Consider the following 22,544-nt stretch of genomic DNA (forward strand, 5'->3'; position numbering starts at 1 on the left):
ATTAAAAAACAAAACAAAACAAAAAACCATGAGACTGAACTACACAACTCTGGCATCCATTACAAAATGCACGTTTGATAAAGACAAGTAGTGTAACCTCAGAGCAGTGTGTTAAGCTCTCTGACACAGTTTAGTCTTCTAAAAAGTAGAATATACTCTTCCACTTAGTAACTATTTTTGAATACATATTATGCAGCAGGAGCTATAGGAAATCCAGAGTTCTATAGTAAAAGCTCACTACTCACAAGGTGCCATTTTCCAGACAGGGGGAAGGGAGAAGAGGAAGTGAATGGCAAGGAGCTTCTCTTCTACAGAATCTAGGTTGACTAACAAGGAACACTGTTTAGTGCAGAAGGGGAATGGATTTCCAAGGAGACTGAGAAAAGTGTCACTTATTGCTCGAGGGACTCTAGAGTGCAAGGAACTTGTGATGCCATGAGAAGAATATACTTTCACAAACGCTTAGATGGAAAAGGAAGGAGAGGAAAATATATTCGCTGGAGGAGAGTGTCAAGAAAGACAATTGTTTTGGGATTCATCCAACAAATTTTTATTGAGTGCATACCTGTGCTATGTGCTGTTTTAGGTTCCGGAGATTAAGCAGAGAATAAAACAGACAGAGTCCCTGTGTATTAGAGAATAGGCCAAGGTGTTCTAACAGGTCCCAACAAAGAGCAATTTTTAAACAACACAGTTTATCTTCTCTTGTGTAATGGCCCAGAAGTCTATGGTTGATCCAGGGGAGGAGGCAGCTCAGCTTTCTCAATTAGACTGAAGCTTGGACTTATGGGGCAGTTTTGTCTCCCATAATACATGGCCTCCATTTCTATACAATGTTTCTTTTTGTCATTTTCCAGACAGCTGGAAGGAAGAAGAGGAAGTAAATGACAAGCAGCTTCTCTTTTAAGGGACAGGATCTGTTTCTGTTCATATCTCATTGCTCACAACTTTTTGATATAGCTGCCCCTAGCTGAAAGGGAGGCCTTTTAAGGAATTGTCCTCTCTAACTGGGTCACCAAGTGCCTTGCTAACATTGAGGGGTGGAGGTATAATGGAATGAAAACTGGTAATGTGGAGCATATATTCGAGAAGGGGAAGACAACTATAGGCAAGTAAAGAGCAGTTACGGAGAAGAAGTGGCATGAAGGCTGAGAAGAGTAAATTCAGGGGAAAATAGGAGATGTAGGATAAGAGAGAGCTAGCATGGCCTTCTCCTTTGAGAAGGAAAATGAGAGCGACTTGAACATACATTGAAGGTAAACAAGCAATAGAAATGGAGAGGTTTAAGACACACAGAAAAGGAGAAATTGACCGTGCAAGGTCCCAGAAGATGAGAAACATATAGGGTCCCTCCTCTTCCTCTGTGTCAAGGAGAAGAAGGTGAGAATGGGAATGAATGATGATGTTGGGGACAGGAAAGAGAAAATAGTAGGAGGCTGTGGGGATTCCTACCTAATAACTTAAATTCTTTCTGAAGTAGGAAGCAATGCCATCTCCTGAGGACAGACTATGTATATGGTAGAACAGATAAGGAAGAGGCTTGTATCGATCTGGAAATTTGGGGCCAGGGCCTGAACCATTGAGAAGCTTGGGAAGATAGTGTATGAAGTGATGAATCTTCTGGTATCTCCCTGTAGTACAGCACTTTCTTCGGGCTCCACTTTTCCAAAGGTGGAATGAATTATGGGAACCAAAACCCTAGAATCCTCTTTCTCCTTCACTCTCTTAAGTCAATTGTCAAGCTCTGTTTATTCCATCTTCTAAATCTTCTCCACACACACCACCCCCCACCCCCCACTTACCAGACCACATACCAAATGGTAGTTCGGATTACCATGACCTCTCGCTGGGATACTTACCCTGCCCTTCCCTCTTCTTCCTGAAAAACTGATCACACTACCTGCCTAGTTAAAAACCTTCCATGACTGCACCATTGCCTTTAGGAAAAAGTTCACCCAGACTCACCAGCCTCGTTTCCAAATGCCTTTCTGACAGAGCATCTTGATCGCTCCCCACTTCCCCTGCCCATCCATCCCTACTTCACAGCTTCCCCTCTGAGATGCAATCCCTCCTCAACCTGCCCTTGATCTTCCTCTGCCTTGGAGGGCTCTTCTCTCGCAGCCTCCTCCGCTGTTCCCTTTCCTATCTAATACCGTATTCATCCTTCCTGGGGTCAGCCTAGTGATTCACAAGAAAGCGTTCCTGACCTCCCAACACTAAGGGGGCGCCCCTCCGGTGGAGCGCTGGATTAGTCCTAACAAGGCATCACTGTTTTCTACCGGTACCGTGTCTTTATTGTTCACTCCAGTGTCCCCAGCATTCCAGCAAGGCGCTAGGTACCCAGCAGACACTCAAGATGTGTTTGTGGAATGAGCAAAGGAATGAATAAATCGTGAACCACATACCTTGGAATTTCTACTACATCGATGGCCTGCAATAAATTGTTAATGGAAATTTAAAGTGATCGAATGAGGTAAAGCGTCTGCAGTGCCAGAGACAACGCATTTCCGACGGGCCTTGCCCGGGAAACCTCCCGCAGGTGCGCGTGCCCGGGATACCTCCCGCAGGCCGCAGGGGCGGAGCCTCCGGGGGTGCAGAGGAGCGCTGGGGGCGGAGGGCGGGGCCTCCAGAGCAGTGACCCCGCCCCGGGGCGGTGCTACTCCCGGGCAACCGAAAGGCGGGGCTCACGGGTGGGGAACTTCCAAGACCGAGACGCGTCCGCGCGTCCGGGAGGCGCGCGGTGTTGGGGTGTTGGGTCCGGGCCGGGTGGCCCAGATTGCCGGCCCCGCCGCTGCGGCCGCCATCTTGCCCGCGTGCGGACTCCCAGGGAGGGAGGGGCGGTGACCGGGCCGGAAGTGGCTGTGCGACGGCCGCGCTGCCTCTTCAGGTCAGTGAGTTGTGCCTCCGGTAGCGTCTAAGCATTCCTGACGCGGAGGCCCCCCCATGAGCGGGCTCGGGAGTGCGGGGGCCGCCGTGAGGGGCCCCGGGAAGCCCAGTTAAAAGGCCCGGGCCGGGGCCGACGCGAGGGCCTCCTCGGAGCGGTGGCGCGGGTCGTAGCGTTTCGTGCTGCGGGATAACCGCGTCGGGCCGCGGGCCGGGCCTAGCAGGCAGCCTTGGGGCTGCGGGCGAAACCCCTCGGGGGCGCTGGGTCCGCGCTGCAGCTACACGCGCGGCGAGTTCGTGTGGAACCCGGTGCCCTGGCGTTGGACGGGAGGCTCAGCCAGGTGTCGAGCGTGGGAGTGGTCCTCAGGTTCCTGACTTCCAGCAATAGCAACGAGCCACGCTCTCTAGCTCTACTCTACTAATATTTCCTGAAGGGCCTGTCACCGGGTTAGCTGTGCTTTCTGCTTGTAGGGCCAATGCACATTCCGTGTAAGGATGAATAAAGCCTTTCCCTTGTGCCACGGGCATTGCTAAATTGCTTAGCAAATGACTGCATTTGCAGGCTTTTTGTATAGCTATATTTTTATTTTATCTTTTAGGAAAGATTTTATTTATTTGACAGAGATCACGAGGCAGGTAGAGAGGGAGGAGGAGCAAGTATATCTACAATTTTAAAGGAAATTTATGCAGTGCCTCTCCTTGAAGATGGTGAGGCTGAAAATTTCTTTAAAGTACTGTTGTTACTGTCATAGAAAAGTAGAAGACAACAACAAAAGGCTGTGAAAGTTGAGTAGTCGGGTACCTTGTATACTTAGTATTATGGCTCTTCACTGTCCAGTAGCCCCACGGGGTTGAGATGTGCTGTAAATGTAAAATACACATTGAATTTACAAGACTTGGCACCAAAGGAAAAAAAAAATCCTCAGTATTTTTTTATATCAGTTACATGTGGAAAAGGGTATTTTTTTTATATGTTTGGTTGAATAAAATAACATTGTTTAATTTCATCTCTTTTGCAATGTGGCTACCAGAAACTTTTAAATCATGGCTAACGCAGTGTTTCTGTCAGACAGTGCTGTTACAGATACTCTGGTGAAGAATACAGAACCAACATGGCTTTCCTTTGCTCAGAAACCTTTGATGGGAAGTGAACTCTTGTTACGCTTGAAGGTGAGGATGTAAAATGTAAGCTTTAATTATTGCAGATTTCACCCCTACTCCTCCCACTTTCCAGTGTCTCCAGCATTTGAGAACATTAACTTCAGGGCTGCTGAAGGAAATCATAGTGATACCAATAGCTGTGTGATGCGAATAACTCAGTTTCTCACAACTTTGTGAGATGGAGGTAGGGTGGGTTCTTACTCTTATTTTATAGTTGTGGTGTATTAACAGACTTAGTTGAGTCTAGCCAGTGAGTAGTTGGAGGTCCTCTGACTCCAGGTTGTTTCCTTTGCTCTTCACCATATTCCTCGTCATCTGTGTTCATGAGCCAAGATCCATCTGTATTGTGTGTTGGACTGTAAAGAAAGGCATTTCTTAAAAGGGTGTTTATGGATGTACCTCTCTATTCAGGGCCAGCTTTGTGTTTTGCAACCTATGCCATCGTATAAGGCCCAAATACAGGGGACAGGGGGCCCTGTATTTTCATTTTGCACTGGACCTTGCAAATAACCTAGGTGATTTTTCTGCAGTAATCTAGGATGGGAGTTGGGAAGGGTTGGACAAGAACTAAATCACCTGGTCTTCACTTTACTCCTTTATGAAATGTGAGAGGCATTCCAGTCTCTCTCCAATTTTGTGATTCTGTATGAATTATTGAAATCAGATTTTGTGGCTAGTAATAAAATATTGTACAAACGTAGTTACAATCAGGAGAAATGCTGACAGTCCTCCATTGAGAGTTATGCAAATCAAAGACTTTTTTAAACTATAGTAGTACTTGATTTTTTTATGGTGGATTTTTCCACATGCCACCAATTTTCTTATGGATCATCCATGTAAAGAATATGATAATAAGATGGAGGCCCATATTGAAAGTGTGATTATTTGAGTGTTTATCTTTTGATAAGATAAGAAGATAGGCCAGATCTCCAGATACCTCCATTTAGGAGGTTTCCTCTGTGAAGACATGAGTGTGCACTCTTACTTGGCAGTATCTGTTCCTTCTTTTTGTTGTCTTAGCTATGTCCTATTGTATGAGGTGCCTCTTCTCATTCATGAATTTTTAAATTCTCTTTAAAATTGAATATCAGCATTAGAATGCAGTCTTTATTAGATTAGTTTACTAGTCTGCTTTGGCTGCCATAGTAAAAGACCACAGAGTAGGTGGCTTAAATAACAGAAATTTATTTTCTCACAGTTCTCAAAGGTTGGAAGACCAAAATCAGGGTTCCAGTGTGGTCTGGTTCTGGTGAAAGTTCTTTTCTTGGCTTGTACGTAGCTGCCTTCTCACTGGGTTCTCCTCGTGGGGAGAGAACTCTATTGTCTCTTCCTCTTTTTATAAGGGCACCATTTCTGTCAGATTAGCACTCTATCCTCATTACCTCATTTAACTCTAATCACCCCCTTAAAGGGTCTTTAATACTGTCACATTGGGGATTAGGGCTTCAACCTGAATGGGGGGGGGCAATTTAGATTATAGCTACCAGGGAGCTTGTCTTTCTTTGTTCACTACCATGTTCTTAGCATTTAGAACAGTTTCTACCACATACACTAAATATTTACAGAATAAATGAAAGACAGGTATTAGAGTGACCCTCCCTTAGGGTGGCTCACTGTGGGCTCTTGCCCATCATTGGAACCCTGACAGTGGGTACTTCATTCTTGGTTGAAGCCAGTCTCTACTAGGAAGGATAAGGCATGGAAGAATGAGGAGATGGGTAAAACTTGGATAGAGCAGTGTAAGAAATGTCAGGTGGAGCATTTAATAAATAATTATTAAGTATCTACTAAGTGTTTAGGCCTAGGCTGGGTATTGGAGGTATAAATGGAAAGCAAAGATACTTTTCTTGCTCTTACAGCTTTTATAATTTAGGAGAGACAGGGTGTTCAAAGGAAGGAATACTATTCACTGAGAGTACTATCTAAATAAACTGACAGACCAGGAAGGGGATAGGGGATAGGGGATATTTGATGTCAGCCTCAGACCATGATGGTTGAGAGATGGTCAAGCATGTGTTAACTTGGCCTAGAAGGGAGGGAAGAATGCTCCATCGAGAGAAACTAGCATTTGCAAAGTAGTGGTGATGGCGGGGGGCGCAGAGGAAGATTATATTCTAGGAACCAAAAAGAACAGTGTAGATAGAACACAGCAGGGCGGAAAATGGTGTGCCTTGATGCTAAAAGCAGTTGGTAGAGACCAAAGCATTTAGGATTTTATAGGTTATATTGAATATTTGGAACTCTCTACTAAGAGCAGTTGGAATAGGGTTTTAAGTAGGCATTGTATAGCCTGGCTAGTTTTGCGTTTTAGAAAGGTCCCTGTATGTACAAGTTGTATTGCATAAAGATGAATTTCATAAAGGCCTGAATATACAGATGAGTAAAAGAATTGCTGAATCAACACCATAGGCTAAGCATGTTGCATACCTTAATTTCTTACAGAATCAGTCCTCAGAGCTGTGAGACTTGGCAGCCTGAGTAGAGGAAAGAAGAGAAAATAATTGGGTTGATCTAGGCTTGGGGAAGGCAAGCTTAAAACAGCAAAGAAGTGAAGAAATTGAGGGTCTAGTAGAAATGTAATAGAAATGATGATCGTGTGCATCAGACCTCTTAAGTAATGAAATAAACCAGTGTAAGAATTCTTAGAGGTCTTTCCCAGTCAACAAAATTGTACGAGTGGGGGGTATAGCTCAGTGGTAGAGCATTTGACTACAAAATTGTATGAATATATTGAATTCTAGAATGATAATTCCTGACAATTCCTGACTGAAAGTTTTACAAGGTCAAAAAGTAAAACAAATATGTTTGAGCTGATTTTATTTAGTGTATCTATATTAGGAGTCTGTGCCTGGCTCTACATCTGGTGTAGGGGATCAGGGGGTGAATGAATCATAGCTTCACCTTTTAAGAACTGACAGCATGGCTGTATGGATTCTAATTGCCATGAAGATTCCAAATACTTTTCACCTTTTTTAATCCAGACTTTAACCTCTAGCCAGAATTGGTTAGAAACAGACATTTAAGTTTTTGTTAAGTAGCTTTTGCTCTTAAAATAGCATTTCTTTTAATTTTTAAAAACAAATGTATTTATTTGAGAGACAGATTGTGCATGGACATACGTGTGAGTATGGTGAGGGGCAGAGGGAGAGAATCTTCAAGCAGATGTCCCCCCGAGTGTGGAGCCTGAAGAGGGACTTGATCTCATGACCTGAGCCAAAACCAAGAGTTAGTCACTTTAACCAAAAGAGCCACCCAGGCGTCCCTAAAATACCATTTTTAACATGGCTATTTTTCGTTTGTGTTTAAACAGCTATCATCTTTCCAAAATTCCATGTCAGTATTAATCAAAGTTCATAGAATTGAAAACTGTAAAAGCCTTTAATGATCACTTAATTCAGTTTCCCAAATGCAGTGTGTGTACTACTGGTTGTAAACAGGATGATTTTAGGTAAAACATAATCAAGCATTTTTTTTAAATTCCAATATAAGTAACATATCAAGCATTTCAGGGGCACCTGGGTGGCTCAGTAAGTTAAGTGTCTGCCTTTTGCTCAGATCATGATCCCCCGGGCCCTGGGATGGAGCACCATGTTGGGCTCCCTGCTCAGTGGGGAGACTGCTTCTCCCTCTCCGTCTGCCCCTCCCCACCTCTCATGTTCTTTGTCTCTCTCACAAATAAATAAAACCTTCTAAAAAACATACTAAGCATTTTAATAGTTACATATTTATTTTAATGTGTCTTAGAAAAAGTATTAAGCATACCTTAACCTGTGATTCATGGACTTCATGATGAAATTAAGATCAACTTTCTGATTTTAAAAATAGTCACTTTAAATAAAAATATTGAATAAAATAAGTGGTACATGAATGAAGTTTGGGAAACAGTACTCTAAACCAACTCTTCAGTTATGTAGGTGAGAAAACAAAAGGACCCCTAATCACAAAGGCCCTTCTGTGGTGTATAGCTAATATATGTCAGAGCTAGGAATAGAAGTTAACTCTGTGCAGTCCATGTTATTGTTTATTCTGCTATACAGGGCTGCTGCTTATTCTTGAAACTTGAGGAAGAGACCTCTGTCTTAATAGCGGCATTGTACTTTAAATCTTCATTTTCTGTTTTGGTGGCCACAGGTGGCTATTTATATTAAAAATAAATGAAAAGTAAATAAGATTTAAAATTTATACTAGTTACATTTCTTGTGCTTGATTAGCCACATGTGGCTAGTAGTTACCCTGCTAGACAGTACAGCCAGAGAACATTTCTATCACTGCCGAAAGTTCTATTGAATAGTTTTGGTGTAAACTTGCTTAAAAACATGATTCATGGGACACCTGTGTGGCTCAGTTGGTTAAGTGTCTGCCTTCAGCTCAGATCATGATCCAAGGATCCTGGGATCGAGTCCCACATTAGGCTCCCTGCTCAGCAGAGGGTCTGCTTCTCATTCTGCCTGCCACTCCCCAACTTGTGCTAGCTCTGTATGTTAAATAAATAAATCTTAAAACCACACACACACACAAAAACATGTTTGATGACCCTTTAAAGTTTTACCCCCTTCAAAGAGATGATGCTTATTAATTTGCTCACTGTACTGAAGTTCTGTTAGCCCTAAGGTTAATGAAGGTACTAACAACAGTGCAATTAAAATAATTGATCATGGGAAGTAAGGCCAAAATGTATTTCTCAGAATCTCACCACCTCATCTTATTGGGGGGAAGGTCTTTTTCCCTTTTTAATCAATAAATATTGTCATGAATTCATAGCAGTTAGAAGAAATATATTGAAAGAGAGTCTCGAATAGAGGATTTCCTGATTTTCTTAATAGTTTATTCATCTTACAATTATATTTTGTTAAGATTTTAAAACTTTATTTTTAAACAGATTTTCAGTGAATGGACCTGACTGGACTCTTTGAGCACATCAATAAACATGAGCGGTACCAAACCTGATATATTGTGGGCACCACACCAGGTGGATAGATTTGTTGTATGTGACTCTGAACTGAGCCTTTATCACGTGGAATCTACTGTGAATTCAGAACTCAAAGCTGGATCTTTACGTTTATCTGAAGACTCTGCGGCTACATTACTATCAATAAATTCAGATACGCCATATATGAAATGTGTTGCCTGGTATCTCAATTATGATCCTGAATGTCTTCTAGCAGTTGGACAAGCCAATGGTCGAGTTGTACTTACAAGTCTTGGTCAGGATCATAACTCAAAATTCAAAGATTTGATAGGAAAAGAATTTGTGCCAAAACATGCACGACAATGTAATACACTTGCGTGGAATCCATTGGATAGTAACTGGCTTGCTGCTGGGCTTGATAAACACAGAGCTGATTTTTCAGTGCTGATTTGGGATATTTGCAGCAAATATACTCCTGATATAGTTCCCATGGAGAAAGTGAGACTTTCAGCAGGTGAAACTGAAACAACATTATTAGTAACAAAACCTCTTTATGAATTAGGACAAAATGATGCTTGTCTCTCTCTTTGTTGGCTTCCACGAGACCAGAAACTTCTCCTTGCTGGTATGCATCGTAACTTAGCCATATTTGATCTTCGGAATACAAGCCAAAAGATGTTTGTAAATACAAAAGCTGTTCAGGGGGTGACAGTAGACCCCTACTTCCATGATCGTGTTGCTTCCTTCTATGAAGGTCAGGTTGCCATATGGGATCTAAGGAAATTTGAGAAGCCAGTTTTGACTTTGACTGAGCAACCAAAGCCCTTAACAAAAGTAGCATGGTGTCCAACTAGGACTGGTTTGCTGGCCACTTTGACAAGGGATAGTAACATTATTAGATTATATGATATGCAGCACACACCCACTCCCATTGGAGATGAAACTGAACCCACAATAATTGAAAGAAGTGTGCAACCTTGCGACAATTACATTGCTTCCTTTGCTTGGCATCCAACAAGTCAAAATAGAATGATAGTTGTAACTCCCAACCGAACAATGTCTGACTTCACTGTTTTTGAAAGGATATCTCTTGCCTGGAGCCCAATTACATCTTTAATGTGGGCTTGTGGTCGTCATTTGTATGAATGTGCAGAAGAAGAAAATGATAATTCTTTAGAAAAAGATATAGCAACAAAGATGCGCCTTCGGGCTTTATCCAGGTACGGACTTGATACAGAACAGGTGTGGAGAAACCATATTTTAGCTGGAAATGAAGACCCACAGCTCAAGTCCCTCTGGTATACCCTGCACTATATCCTTTTATTATGAATTTCATGAGATAAATCAGGTAAAACTGTTCTTAAAGTTTGCTGAAAGATCAGTCTAAATTTTATTCTGAATGTTTTATATGCAAATACAGTTACATAATGCTAAAATTGCAAAGTAAAATTATTTAAAACTGTTGAAATACTGCTTTACAGATTGTGTAGAAGGAAGAAAAGTTTATCTGCGATAAAGTAGGACCATCTTACTTTGGCTGATACCTATTCACTCCAAATCAAAATAAATTTAGCTTTGAAATATGTTATTATGCATCATCATTAATATTTCCTATGCATTTAAATACTTATGAAGCAGTATACAGAAGATATGGATCAGAAGTCTCCAGGAAACAAAGGATCATTGGTTTATGCAGGAATTAAATCAATTGTAAAATCCTCTTTGGGTAAGAAAATTCTATATTTTATTTTCTAAAGTATAATTTTTGTACTCTTATTTTTCTCCTTTTATCCCCATCATTTAATTACTTCAGAATAGATGTGCCTAAAGTTTTTTGTTGTTTTAGAGGGTTTCTGGTTAGATACTTTTAGTGAATTGTTAAATGCGTATTTTATATCCAAAATTCTTTTTCAGGGGGTCTTGACTCATTGAAGTGATAGAGTCTTTCTAATCTATTCATTTATTCACTGCTATTTTTTTTTTTTTTTTGAAGACCCACTTTGAGAGGTGTACATTAGATGATTTATAGGATCCTGGCTGTTTGGGTTATACCACAGTATTTTGCTTTTATAAAAGCTAAATAAAATGACATAATTGAAGGAGATCTCTCTTTATTGTGCTGCCTAAATGCTTTCACTTAGCTATTTAATGGCAAGGTCTGGGTAACTATGTCATGAAGTATGGCCTTACCTGAAGGAGCCTTACCTGAAAGAGTCATTGATGATTAAATGAATGTATGAGTTAATGCAGGGTTGAAATTGACCAACTATTTAAGAATAAATATGACAAAAGAGCCAAACTTAGTTTTTCACTGAGCAGTTATTCTTAACTGTTTTTTTTTTTTTTTTAAGATTTTATTTATTTATTTATTTGACAGAGAGAGAAAGAGAGGAGGAAGCAGACTCTCCACTGAGCAGAGAGCCCGATGCGGTACTCGATCCCAGAACCCTGGGATCATGACCTGAGCCGAAGGCAGAGGCTCAACCCACTGAGCCACCCAGGCGCCCCTCTTAACTGTTTTTTATTGAAATGGAATTGTGCATTTTACTATAATCCTTTCCCCAACCTAGGATTCAGTATCTAGCCTTTTTTTTTAATAAAGATTTTATTTATTTGTTTATTTGACAGAGATCACAAGTAAGCAGAGAGGCAGGTAGAGAGAGCGGGGGAGGCAGGCTCTCCGCTGAGCAAAAAGCCTGATGCAGGGCTCGGTCCCAGGACCCTGAGATCATGATCTGAGCTGAAGGCAGAGGCCTTAACCCACTGAGCCACTCAGGCGCCTTTCAGTATCTAGCTTTTGAAAGTAGTCAAATTTGGGCCCAAGTCAAGCTGCTAGAAAAGTAGTTTATATTTAGTCAAAGAGTGGCAGTTCAAGTAATAAATTCAACTTGGTCTTTAATAGGATTTTTGTAGGTACTATACAAATAATACAAAATATAAAAAATACTAATTTAATAAGAATAGGTTAAGTATTTCAATTGAACTGTTGATATTATTTTAAAAAAATTTAAAGGACTTTTCGCATTATTACCTTGTTCCACATTGCTATAGTAGACACTATTTGATAGATTTCATTTTGGTACTTTCTCACTAGCTCTCCACTAAAAAAGTAAATTTTCTTATAAATAAATTTATTAGAAATAAAATACATGGGTCCAATTAGAAACTTCCATTTTATTAATGTAAGTAAAAGGGCAGATACACTGTAATATCCCTATAAATGAGCCTGCTCATGACTTCAAAATTGCCACTGCAAAGATTTAAACAGTTTATAGAATTTTTAGTATTTTTGCTATATAGCAGGTCAGGCCACATTACGTTCTCAGTTATTCTGAGGTGTATTATTGTTTTTGTTGTATTTCGATATATTTTAGGGGCAAACCTACAAACTGCCTCTGAGGAAAAGCAAGAGGACAAATAGAATATCTTTATATTTCTACTGTAGTAGAGAGAAACTGAACGTTTTGACTTAAGAGTAGTCTTTACCCAGATTAAAAACTACATTAGAAAGATTTCCTCATTGCTAGACTTTCAGCTTTTTGTTTGTTTTGGTTTTGATACTTTTTGATACTTTTGTTTCTACAGTCCCAAAGTGAAAAGTAGAGAAATAACTGTCAAAGATGGCATACGTGTCATTCAGTTTTTTATCTGGCCAAACTTCTTTAATTGTCTTTCTTATGATTCAACATATAGTCAACTCATTGAGCCATCTTACTCACTGTATTATATAGCACACAGTGAAATTTTAACTTTGGTGATAAATAATATATACTGTGTGCATACTGTGTATTAGATGTCATTCTAGTTGCTTTCCCCATGTTACATTTTTGAATTCTTACAATATGAGGTAAATTTATTTATTCAGCCAATATTTATTATTTGCTTATTATGTGCTAAGAATTGTTCTTGGAATAATATATAACTGTCAACAATCTAAGTCTCTTCCCTCATAGAGAATGAAGAAGGTGGATATTACCCATGTTCTTGGGAGGTTTACATTCTGGTTCAGAATATGGACAAGTAACTCGGCAATTTACTATGAGGAAGAACTAACGATTATGTATAGAAGAATCCTAATCTGGGTGTAAGGATTAAAGAGAGTTCCCCGGAGGAGGTAAAAACAAAGGCAAGGAAGGTCCAGACAGGGAGCCACATATGCAATTAACCCAGAGGAGAGGGAGCATAGCACATTTTAGTATTGTTGGAACAGAGTGTGAGAAAGGAAATGAGGGAAGAATGGAGACTAGAAAGGTAAGCAGTGGGGTAAGTAACTCAGGACTTAGAAATCATGGTAAGAATTTAGGGAGATTTATCCTGTAGCAAAGGGAAACCAAGGAAAGATTTTAAAGAGTATTAACAGAATTAGATTTGTGTTTTAGAGCTGTTGCTATGTATGGAATGAATTGGAGAGGCTCAAACAGGGACCTCAGATAAAAGCCACAGTAATTAAGGGCACCTGGGTTGCTCAGTCAAGTGTCTGCCTTCTGCTCAGGTAGTGATCTCGGGATCCTGGGATCGAGCCCCTAGGCAGGCTCCCTGCTCAATGGTGAGTCTGCTTCTCCTTCTCTCTTTGCCCCTCCTCCCGCTTGTGCGCTTGAACATCTTTCTCTTTCTCAAGTGAATAAATAAAATATTTTTAAAATAAAAGCTGCAGTAATTAGGCAAGACATGAAGGTGTTCCTATCAAGGTTAATGGCAGAGGAGCTAGAAAAAATGTGGGTAATTAGAGTGTGACAAAATGTAATGATTGAATACAGGAGATGGAGGGGAAGGAAGAGTGAAAAACAGCACACACACATATATATAGCTTAAGAAAGTGCATTAATATCAGTACCAGTTAATTACGTAGGTTAACATAGGAAGAGAGCTTTTGAGAAGGAAAAAAGTTTGTTTTGGAGAAAGTTGATTTCGAGATAGTTAGGTGGAGATGTGCAGTAGGCAAGAAGTTTAGAGTAGGTTGAAGAAGGAAAGTCATCCATTTTAAATAATTCTTCCAAGAAATTTGACTAAATGAAGGAGGACAAAGAATATATAATAAAAGCAGCAAGTGGATCTGGAATAATAAGAGGGTTTTTGTGTTTCTTTGTTTTTGTTATTAACATAGGATTGATTTAAGCTAGCTTAAATGCTGTTGTGAGGAAGCCCATACAAAGAGGTTGAGATGCAGAAAAAAGGAAATAGTGAGGAGCAAAATTCCTAGGAATATGAGAGAATGGGATCCAGAGCACAGGTGAAAAGACTAGCATTAAATAGGAGAATGTACAGTTTCTCCATACCAGCCAGCGGGGAAGGGGAAAGGTATGCAGGTTGTATAAGGTTCGATGACTGGAGGCTGAGGAGCTTCCCCCTGATGGCTCTTTTTTCAATGTAGTGGGTTTGCTTATTGAGAAGGACCAGGAAGGCTATAGGGAGGAGGAGACACTGAGAAGAGGAGCCAGAGTTAGCTTGAGAAATTTGGGAGGATTGTGGGGCAGTGTTGTTTTACCAGAAGATAAAATAAAGGACAGTGGGCTGAGAAAATTAGGACACTGGGAAGAGAATGATTCATTTGCTGCCTTTGGGAGGGAAATGACAGAAGACTGATAGATAAAAATATGAGGGACCAAGAGATTGTGAGTTTGAAAAATTTAGAAGTGAGATTTCTGGAAGGCTATGAGGTTATGAAAGGAGTGGGTGAAATCTTGGAGGTGTGAACCACTGGAGATAAGGAAGCAAAGGAACAGAGAGACTAGTTTATTGGGTGGACCAAGTATTAAAGTCAACCAGGATGAGAATGCATGCTCTAAGGGAATGTCTTGTACAGTCTTGTGGAAAGTGTTCTTAATGTTGTTAGTATTATAGTTCTTTCCTTTTAGGGTGGCAAAAAATTGCATAATAAATGTTGGTCAGCCTTCCATCCGATAGGATGAAAATATTTTTATACTTCAGGGATAAATTGTGATCTAGAGAACTTGTCTATTCAGAACTACTTTAATAGACCGAATAGGTAGGACTTAATGTTTGTAACAACAAAATGTTCTTATATACACTGTATAATTGTACTGCTTTGTTATATAGATGTAAAAATGCAACAAATTAATATCTACAGATAGCATAGTGTCTGATTGCTTGGTGTAGTATTTGAAATCAATTTTTTAGAAAAATGTTTTTTAATTTCCACATGAACTTGTTTCTCTCACACCTGTCAGTAAAATGTCAATTCTATTATTTATATGTAGTGCAATCTCATATTTAAGGGATACAGTTTTGACACTTTAGTATTGCATAACATGCTTAAATAGATTTTAATTTTTTTCAGAGGTAGTTAAAATCGTGTATTTTAAAATTCCCACATGTTAAAAATAATGACTATACACTTAGAAATGCACAATGTCATATTGCTTATTTGATAACCCTAATTAACCTGTCATACAGTCATCAAGCTGTAAGAAGGCCTCTAGACAACCGAAATACATGACACAATATCCAGGCATTTCACTTAAAGGGTATTTTTCCATCTCTTAGTAATGAACTCTTTGGAGTCATATGTATTGATCTTTATTCCATGACACACTTGCTGTAAAATAAAAACTCTATTAAATTAAGAGGAATTGGGACGCCTGGGTGGCTCAGTTGGTTGGACGACTGCCTTCGGCTCAGGTCATGATCCAGGAGTCCCGGGATCGAGTCCCGCATCGGGCTCCCAACTTCACGGGGAGTCTGCTTCTCCCTCTGACCTTCTCCTTGCTCATGCTCTCTCTCACTGTCTCTCTCTCAAATAAATAAATAAAATATTTTTAAAAATAAATAAATAAATAAATAAATTAAGAGGAATTGTTTGAAAATGCTGCTTTTTGTTCAGCTGTTTAAAATTGTTATTTTTACCTTTTAGTATCCTCAGCATTGAATCCAAAATTTATAGGGGAGATACAAAAATAAATACCTTATGATACATTGACGGCCTGTTCTACTTGAAATGTAATACGTACATTCTATCTAAATTTAAATTTGTTATTCAGAAAAGTAATGTTGTATTTATTTTTTAATATACATGTTTTAACTTAATCATTATTCAGAATTTTCTAATAGTTCTTAAAATTTCACTTTCAAAAGCTAAAAGTGATTTTTCGTGACTAACTTTCCTCATGGTTGCAAACAGAGCAGCTTGCTTCCTCTTTTCAAAGGGCAGGTGGTTCTCTTAAGGAAAGAAAACTTCAGAAGTCTCCTCCTGAGCCCTTGACCTAAATGGCAAGAGTTTCCAACAGTAGGGTTAAAAATAAGTACTTTCAAGTGTAATTATTTAACTGTTTATTAAATTTCCAGAATTTTACAAATAACTCATCTTGAAACTTTTCATAAAGCAGTGATATATAGCTTAAAATATGTCCTAACATGAATAATATTGTAGGTCTTTGCTGTAGCCGAACATCATATAATGAAACAGTTTATTTAAAAGTGTGAATTAGGGGCACCAGGGTGGCTCAGCGGGTTAAAGCCTCTGCCTTCGGCTCAGGTCATGATCTCAGTCAGGGTCCTGGGATTGAGCCCTGCATCAGGCTCTCTGCTCAGCAGGGAGCCTGCTTCCCCTCTTTTTCTGTCTCCCTCTCTGCCTACTTGTGATCTCTCTCTCTCTCTGTCAAATAAATAAATAAAAATCTTTAAATAAAAAAATTAATAAATAAATGAAAGTGTGAATTAGGTTTGGTGAGTTTAGACTTCGGCTATGTACTAATTTTACTCTACCCATGTATTTAGAATAAATGGACTTTAAGAAATAATATTTTGCATTATTTACATATGTGTATATTTGATTTGTAAATGACAACTGATTCAATTGGGTTTTTTAAAAGATTTTATTTAGAGAAGGAGAGAGAGAGCATGCATGTGGGGGGGCGCAGAGGGAGAGAGAGAAGCTTAAGTAGACTCCATGCTGAGCATGGAGCCCGAAGCCAGTCTGGATCTCACAACCGTGAGATCATGGCCTGAGCTGAAATCAAGAGTGGGGTGCTTAACTGACTGAGCTACCTAGGTGCCCAATTCAGTTTTTAATATTTTCTCAATTTTGCTTGTGTTCATTTATTTAATACCTTGATCCGATGAGTGTAGTTAAAGTCAACTTTGGGCAGTATATTAGTTTTATATTAATGCATTTATTATCATCATTTCCATGGTCTGGAGTCTTGGCATACCTTCATTGATCTTTTGCTCGGGGTCTCACATTGCTAAAATGAAGATGTGGGTACTCTTCTCAGCTCAGATGGTTGTTAACAGAATTGGTTCTTTCTGTCCCACAGGACAGAAGTGTCCTTGCTGCCTGTTACCAGGGGCTGCCCTCATAGAGGCTGCGTGCTTCCTTGCCACATAGCTGTCTCAAAACAAAGCTTTTACTTCCAGTCCAGCTGGAGACTCTCTCTCATTCCTCCAGACTCCTTTAAAGGTGTCACCTGGTTATAGCAGGCCCACACAGTGTAATTTCCCTTTGATTAAGTAAGAGTCAATGGAATAACAACCTTAGTTATATCTCCAAAATGCTTTCGCTTGTACAATCTTGTGTTATTTAGAAGCAAGTCACAGATTTCACCTGTACTCAAGGGAAGAGGATTATGAAGGGTGTGGTTACTAGAGGGTTAGAATCATGGAGCCCATTATACAATCCTAGACAAGTTAAATTATTTCTTAAAACCCATTTATTATTGATCTAGTTATTTATAAAGGTATAATTACTGTATTACATATAAGTAGATAAACATAGAATTACTATAAGTTACTCCGAATAAAAGATGTTTGTAATGTTGGACCTTGTTGCTGCCTAATTCATAATTTAGTTTATTCTGAAAATCCTTTTTGTTAAAATAACAACACATAATTCTACAATGACAGTTTTGATGGTAAAACTTTGTAGAACATTTAAGAATTTGAGTTATAATTGAGTCAAGTTTCATCTTTGTTTTACCTTAATTTAGTACCATTAGGATCATCTACCTTGATTGCAATCTAATGCTGGATGAATTAGATTCCTTACAAAAAGAGAATGAGAATATAATGTCTTCTGACTTAGTGAAGAGGAAGAAACCTTAAATCATTGCCATTGTGTATTAGCTTTAGTATTTAAACTTTTTTTTTAAAGATTTTATTTATTTATTTGTCAGAGACAGAGGGAGAGAGAGCGAGCAAGCACAGGCAGACAGAGAGGCAGGCAGAGGCAGAGGGAGAAGTAGGCTCCCTGTCCAGCAAGGAGCCTGATGTGGGACTCGATCCCAGGACCCTGGGATCATGACCTGAGCCGAAGGCAGCCGCTTAACCAACTGAGCCACCCAGGCATCCCAAGTATTTAAACTTTTGGAGTACTTTTATATTTATTTCATTTTTTCATGTATATACATACAAAGAAAAAAACAGAAGATGGAGAGAGAGTGTATTAGGTCTTAAGCACTGGGGATAACCTCTCAAATAGAAATAAGATGCTTGCCCGTTTGGAGCATATGTTCTAGCAGGAGAAGAGATAAGTCTGAAAATTAACGAAATATGGGAGCTTACATTAGATCTAGAGGAAATGGAGGAAACGGTTTCACATTAGATAGCAAAAATGGCACTCTTAGATTTGGTAGTCAGAGAAGTACTCTGAAGCAGGGAGTCAAACTTACTGTTAGCAAACATTAATCTTTCTTCCTGTAGCTCTTTTTGATACTCAAGGAACTATTTAACTTAACAACATGTAAAGTATGTTTTGTTTGTGGCATATTTTACATTTATGCTGTCATGAATTTGTAGTTAAGAAGTCAAATATCCAAAATATGACATTGAGATAATCTGTGTAAAATGGACTTATTTTCTAAATATATTTCAAAAAATAATAAACAACTAATATAAAAATACTTCTCTTTTTAGGAACGGTGGAAAGCAGCAGACATAATTGGAGCAGTTTGGATAAGCAAAGTGATATTCAAAATTTAAATGAAGAGAGAATCTTAGCTTTACAGCTTTGTGGATGGATAAAGAAAGGAACGGATGTAGATGTAGGGCCATTTTTGAATTCCCTTGTACAAGAAGGGGAGTGGGAGAGAGCTGCTGCTGTGGCATTGTTCAACTTGGATATCCGACGAGCAATCCAAATCCTGAATGAAGGGGCATCTTCAGAAAAAGGTATTAGGTGATAGTCAAGGATAATCGTAGTTCGTAGAGTCCTTTGAAGAGAAGACACTGATAACTTTCAAGTATTTAGATAGTATATTTGTGTAAATTCTTTTGAAAGAGAACACATAAATGTATCTATTAAAGTATTAGCCCAATCCCTTTTGTTTGTGCCTTGGTTTATGTCTGTTAAGATCATAATGTGTCTAAAGACAAAATGTGTCTTCAGTACCATTCTAATAATATTACAGTGAATGCTCAAATGCATCTGTCTTAATGCTTTTTCTTTAAAAGACATTCACATTTTTTAAAAAATGTATTTTCTTGAAGATAGGACTACTTCAATTTGCAAGCATTCTTTTGTTGTTTGTTTGCAAGCATTCTTATGGAAAATATTTGAGAGTATTTTTACTTTGTCGTTTGGATGGTTATTGGTTGGCTTTTAGGAAACTGACACTTTTAGTTAGACTAATACAGAGTTTTATAAAAATCATATTTTGAGCTGCAAAAATGCTTCTACTTGAGTCTGGTGATTTAAGCATAGTTTCCATTTGATATTTTTTTTTAAAGAAAGAAACAATGAAATATAATAAAGTTTTTATTCTTACATTTTCTGCAAGAGAATACTCAGGCAAATGAATTCAATCCAGAAATTCAGAGTTTTTTTTTTTCTTATCACGAATATTTCACTTAAAAATAACTAAGATGTATGTAGCTATTGATTTTAATGCACCTAGCAAATTATTTCTGGTATTCAGAATACTTCATTCTTACTTGCTGGTCCATTTTGAAACCGTTACACTTCTGTTGTACCATACAGAAAAACACGAAATTAACTGTAATATATTTACTTGCATTAAAAAAGTTGAAAAAGCTAATGTTTTGCCAGATTGGCCTTTTTTCTTTCACGTTTGCTCTAATGTAAGTCTTCCCCATTTGAGAATACAATAGAAGGTAATGTGGCGATGAAAAAAGAGTTTGATATTTAAAGCCATTTCTGATTATAATTTTGTTACAACCTGGGGACATGATACTTCCCTGTCATGTATACCTGGAAATCAGTTTTAGGTTTGAACACCTATTCTATCAGTAGGGGAAAACTCTCTTTCCAGTTATTTCAATAACTTTAAGGATTAAAGAGAAGATTTCCCTGAATCCAGCCTTCCTCCACTTGGACACATTGTTTTGAGCAGGAATTAGGGAGATACTGTTTTGTGGTGGTGGTGGTGGTGGTTGTTAATCTTAACAGACTTTAGTCCAATTTAATAGAATAAGCAGAGGAAGCAAGCACAAAGCAACTTGGGGAAAGTGTTTATAGAAATGAAGAATAAGGCTATTTAATAAGGAAGTGGGAAATGCTGTTTTTATTTGGGAAAGAAAGAAAATGATTAGGATCCAGGAACAGAATAAGAAAACTGTTATAATAAATGTACAAAACACTTAAGAGTAAAAGTTAAAAGTAAAATTAGTTTTTTCTTGAAGTGACCTTATGTTAGGAGGCTAGCCAGTCCATAGGGCCAACTGTCAGGTTAGCAGTTTATCAGTGACTATATAGACTGCTAAGAACTGATGTTTAAAAAACTATTGATTTAAAAAAAAAAAAAACTATTGATAACAAATACTTTGTTGCAAATGTGTCCATATACAATGCTCTGGGATTGCTGGTAGTTAATTTTGTCCCAGAAAAATTAGAAGTGTTAAACTATTAAAAGAATGCTGAGATACCGGTTTTCAGAACATATACTTAAGTCTGAGCATTATGTACTTAGGAATAGGAAAACAAAATAATTTTGAAAGTTATAGCACTGAAATACTGTATTATTTACTGCCATTGCTTTGAAATATGTCAACATAAGTGAACTTAATAAGGCTGACAGTGATTCTGGTGGTATGGCTTCACTTCACTTCATTTAGGCCCTAAACAATAACACTGTATAGGAACTGCCTGGAATGAGAACTTGAAAATTTAAAGATGTGCTTGTCTTGCACAGGGTTAGCAATATGGACAAAAGTTTTATAAGAATGGAAATTTGTGCTTGTGGTCCTTGCCAAGTTTTCCAATCTGGATCAAAACCCTTAATTCTAGTGCGCTTATTTTTCTGTAGGTAAATGTCACCCTCTGATACTTGTTTATGGTTTAGAACTGGAAGAGGAAGTATTGAGCTTTTGCTCACTTTGACCAGCCGAGTGTTTTTAATGTGCAGGTGATCTGAATCTCAATGTTGTGGCAATGGCTTTATCGGGATATACGGATGAGAAAAACTCCCTTTGGAGAGAAATGTGCAGCACTCTACGACTACAGTTAAATAACCCATATCTGTGTGTCATGTTTGCATTTCTGACAAGTGAGACAGGATCTTATGATGGAGTATTGGTAAGCTAATTTCTGTTTGAGAAGACTCCTTTTAAGTTAGGCATTTTTACCTAACCTTGTTAAAATTTTCAAGTGTCTGTTGCATAAAATATTGTTATATTTTTATGTATTTTGCATTAAAAGAACGTATCTTAAATATTTTTGAGCAGCTCTTCTTGAATGTCATTTTACAGTTAGCTGATAATAAACTTGATTTTTAAAATAGTTTGAACAATATAATTTATAGATATAAACAGCATAGGATTTATCCTTTAGCTTAAGAGCAGCTCTAGAATTCTACAACTATATAAGTGTAAGTTTTATATTGAACTGCAGTTTTTTAAAAGTAAATATTTGGGTTTTAGTTAAGTAAACAAATACATGATCAGTTATGATCAGAATGACTATATATTTTTTCCAAGTTAGTATTTATATTCTCAGACATTTACCAGTTTGGAAGATGTATGATCATGCTACTTACAGTGAACTATTTCTTTTTTTTTTTTTTTCATTTGGTCTTTCATTGCTTTACCTCTCCTGCTTTAACCACCTATAAGCACATCACCAGATAGGTTCTTTATCACAAAGTGGGGTAAGGAAGAATAAAATGAGGTGTAAGTTTCAGTTATTGGGTTTTAAGCTTCATGTTAATACTACAACTTTCTTTGCATTGTTGGACCTCTTTCTACCTGAGAAGAGCTTTCTAACATGAAATTTATTTGTGTTTGCCATTATAGCACTTAATATAAAAAACACATTGCTTGAGTAATGAATTTAAGTGTCAGTCCCTAAGAATTTATAAAAAATGTTTTTTATTGAGGTATCTTAAATGAAGATTTTAGTAAATGTTATTAGTGTCCATTTTAACAATTCCTTAGTTTGTTTATTTTGTCTTTTAGTAAATGAACTGTTGAACTTTCTAACCAAGTTAGAAACTTTCTAATATCCAAGAGTATGTTGTATTTTTGTTTTTACTGTTATTACTCTTTTGTTAAATGGAAGACTTTAAGTGTTGCATTTTGAAGGAATAAAATATTATTTTCAGGAAGTAGTAAAGTATGGTGAAGACTAGAAAAAGAAGTGGATTGTTCAAATTTTAAATTGAGAGAGAAGTATTCTTTAAATTTT

General features: G+C 38.1%; 1 protein-coding gene across 9 annotated transcripts in view; it reads left to right on the plus strand.

Annotated features, from left to right (window-relative positions):
- The first annotated feature begins 2,664 nt into the window (after positions 1 to 2,664).
- Positions 2,665 to 22,544, plus strand: part of MIOS (meiosis regulator for oocyte development) — a 37,012-nt gene continuing 17,132 nt past the window's right edge. The window contains exons 1-6 of one of the 9 annotated variants that reach the window (XM_045062730.1): positions 2,665 to 2,887; positions 3,957 to 4,053; positions 8,924 to 10,265; positions 10,581 to 10,679; positions 18,821 to 19,075; positions 21,268 to 21,437. In XM_045062730.1, coding sequence (XP_044918665.1) covers positions 8,972 to 10,265; positions 10,581 to 10,679; positions 18,821 to 19,075; positions 21,268 to 21,437 — 1,818 coding nt within the window. In that variant the 5' untranslated portion in view covers positions 2,665 to 2,887; positions 3,957 to 4,053; positions 8,924 to 8,971. The other 8 variants (XM_013064199.2, XM_013064197.2, XM_013064196.2 and 5 more) reach the window with 8 other exon arrangements.

The sequence above is a fragment of the Mustela putorius genome, unplaced genomic scaffold, assembly GCF_011764305.1.
Source record: "Mustela putorius furo isolate JIRA1106 unplaced genomic scaffold, ASM1176430v1.1 tig00003845_pilon_pilon_pilon, whole genome shotgun sequence".
NCBI classification, from domain to species: domain Eukaryota; kingdom Metazoa; phylum Chordata; class Mammalia; order Carnivora; family Mustelidae; genus Mustela; species Mustela putorius.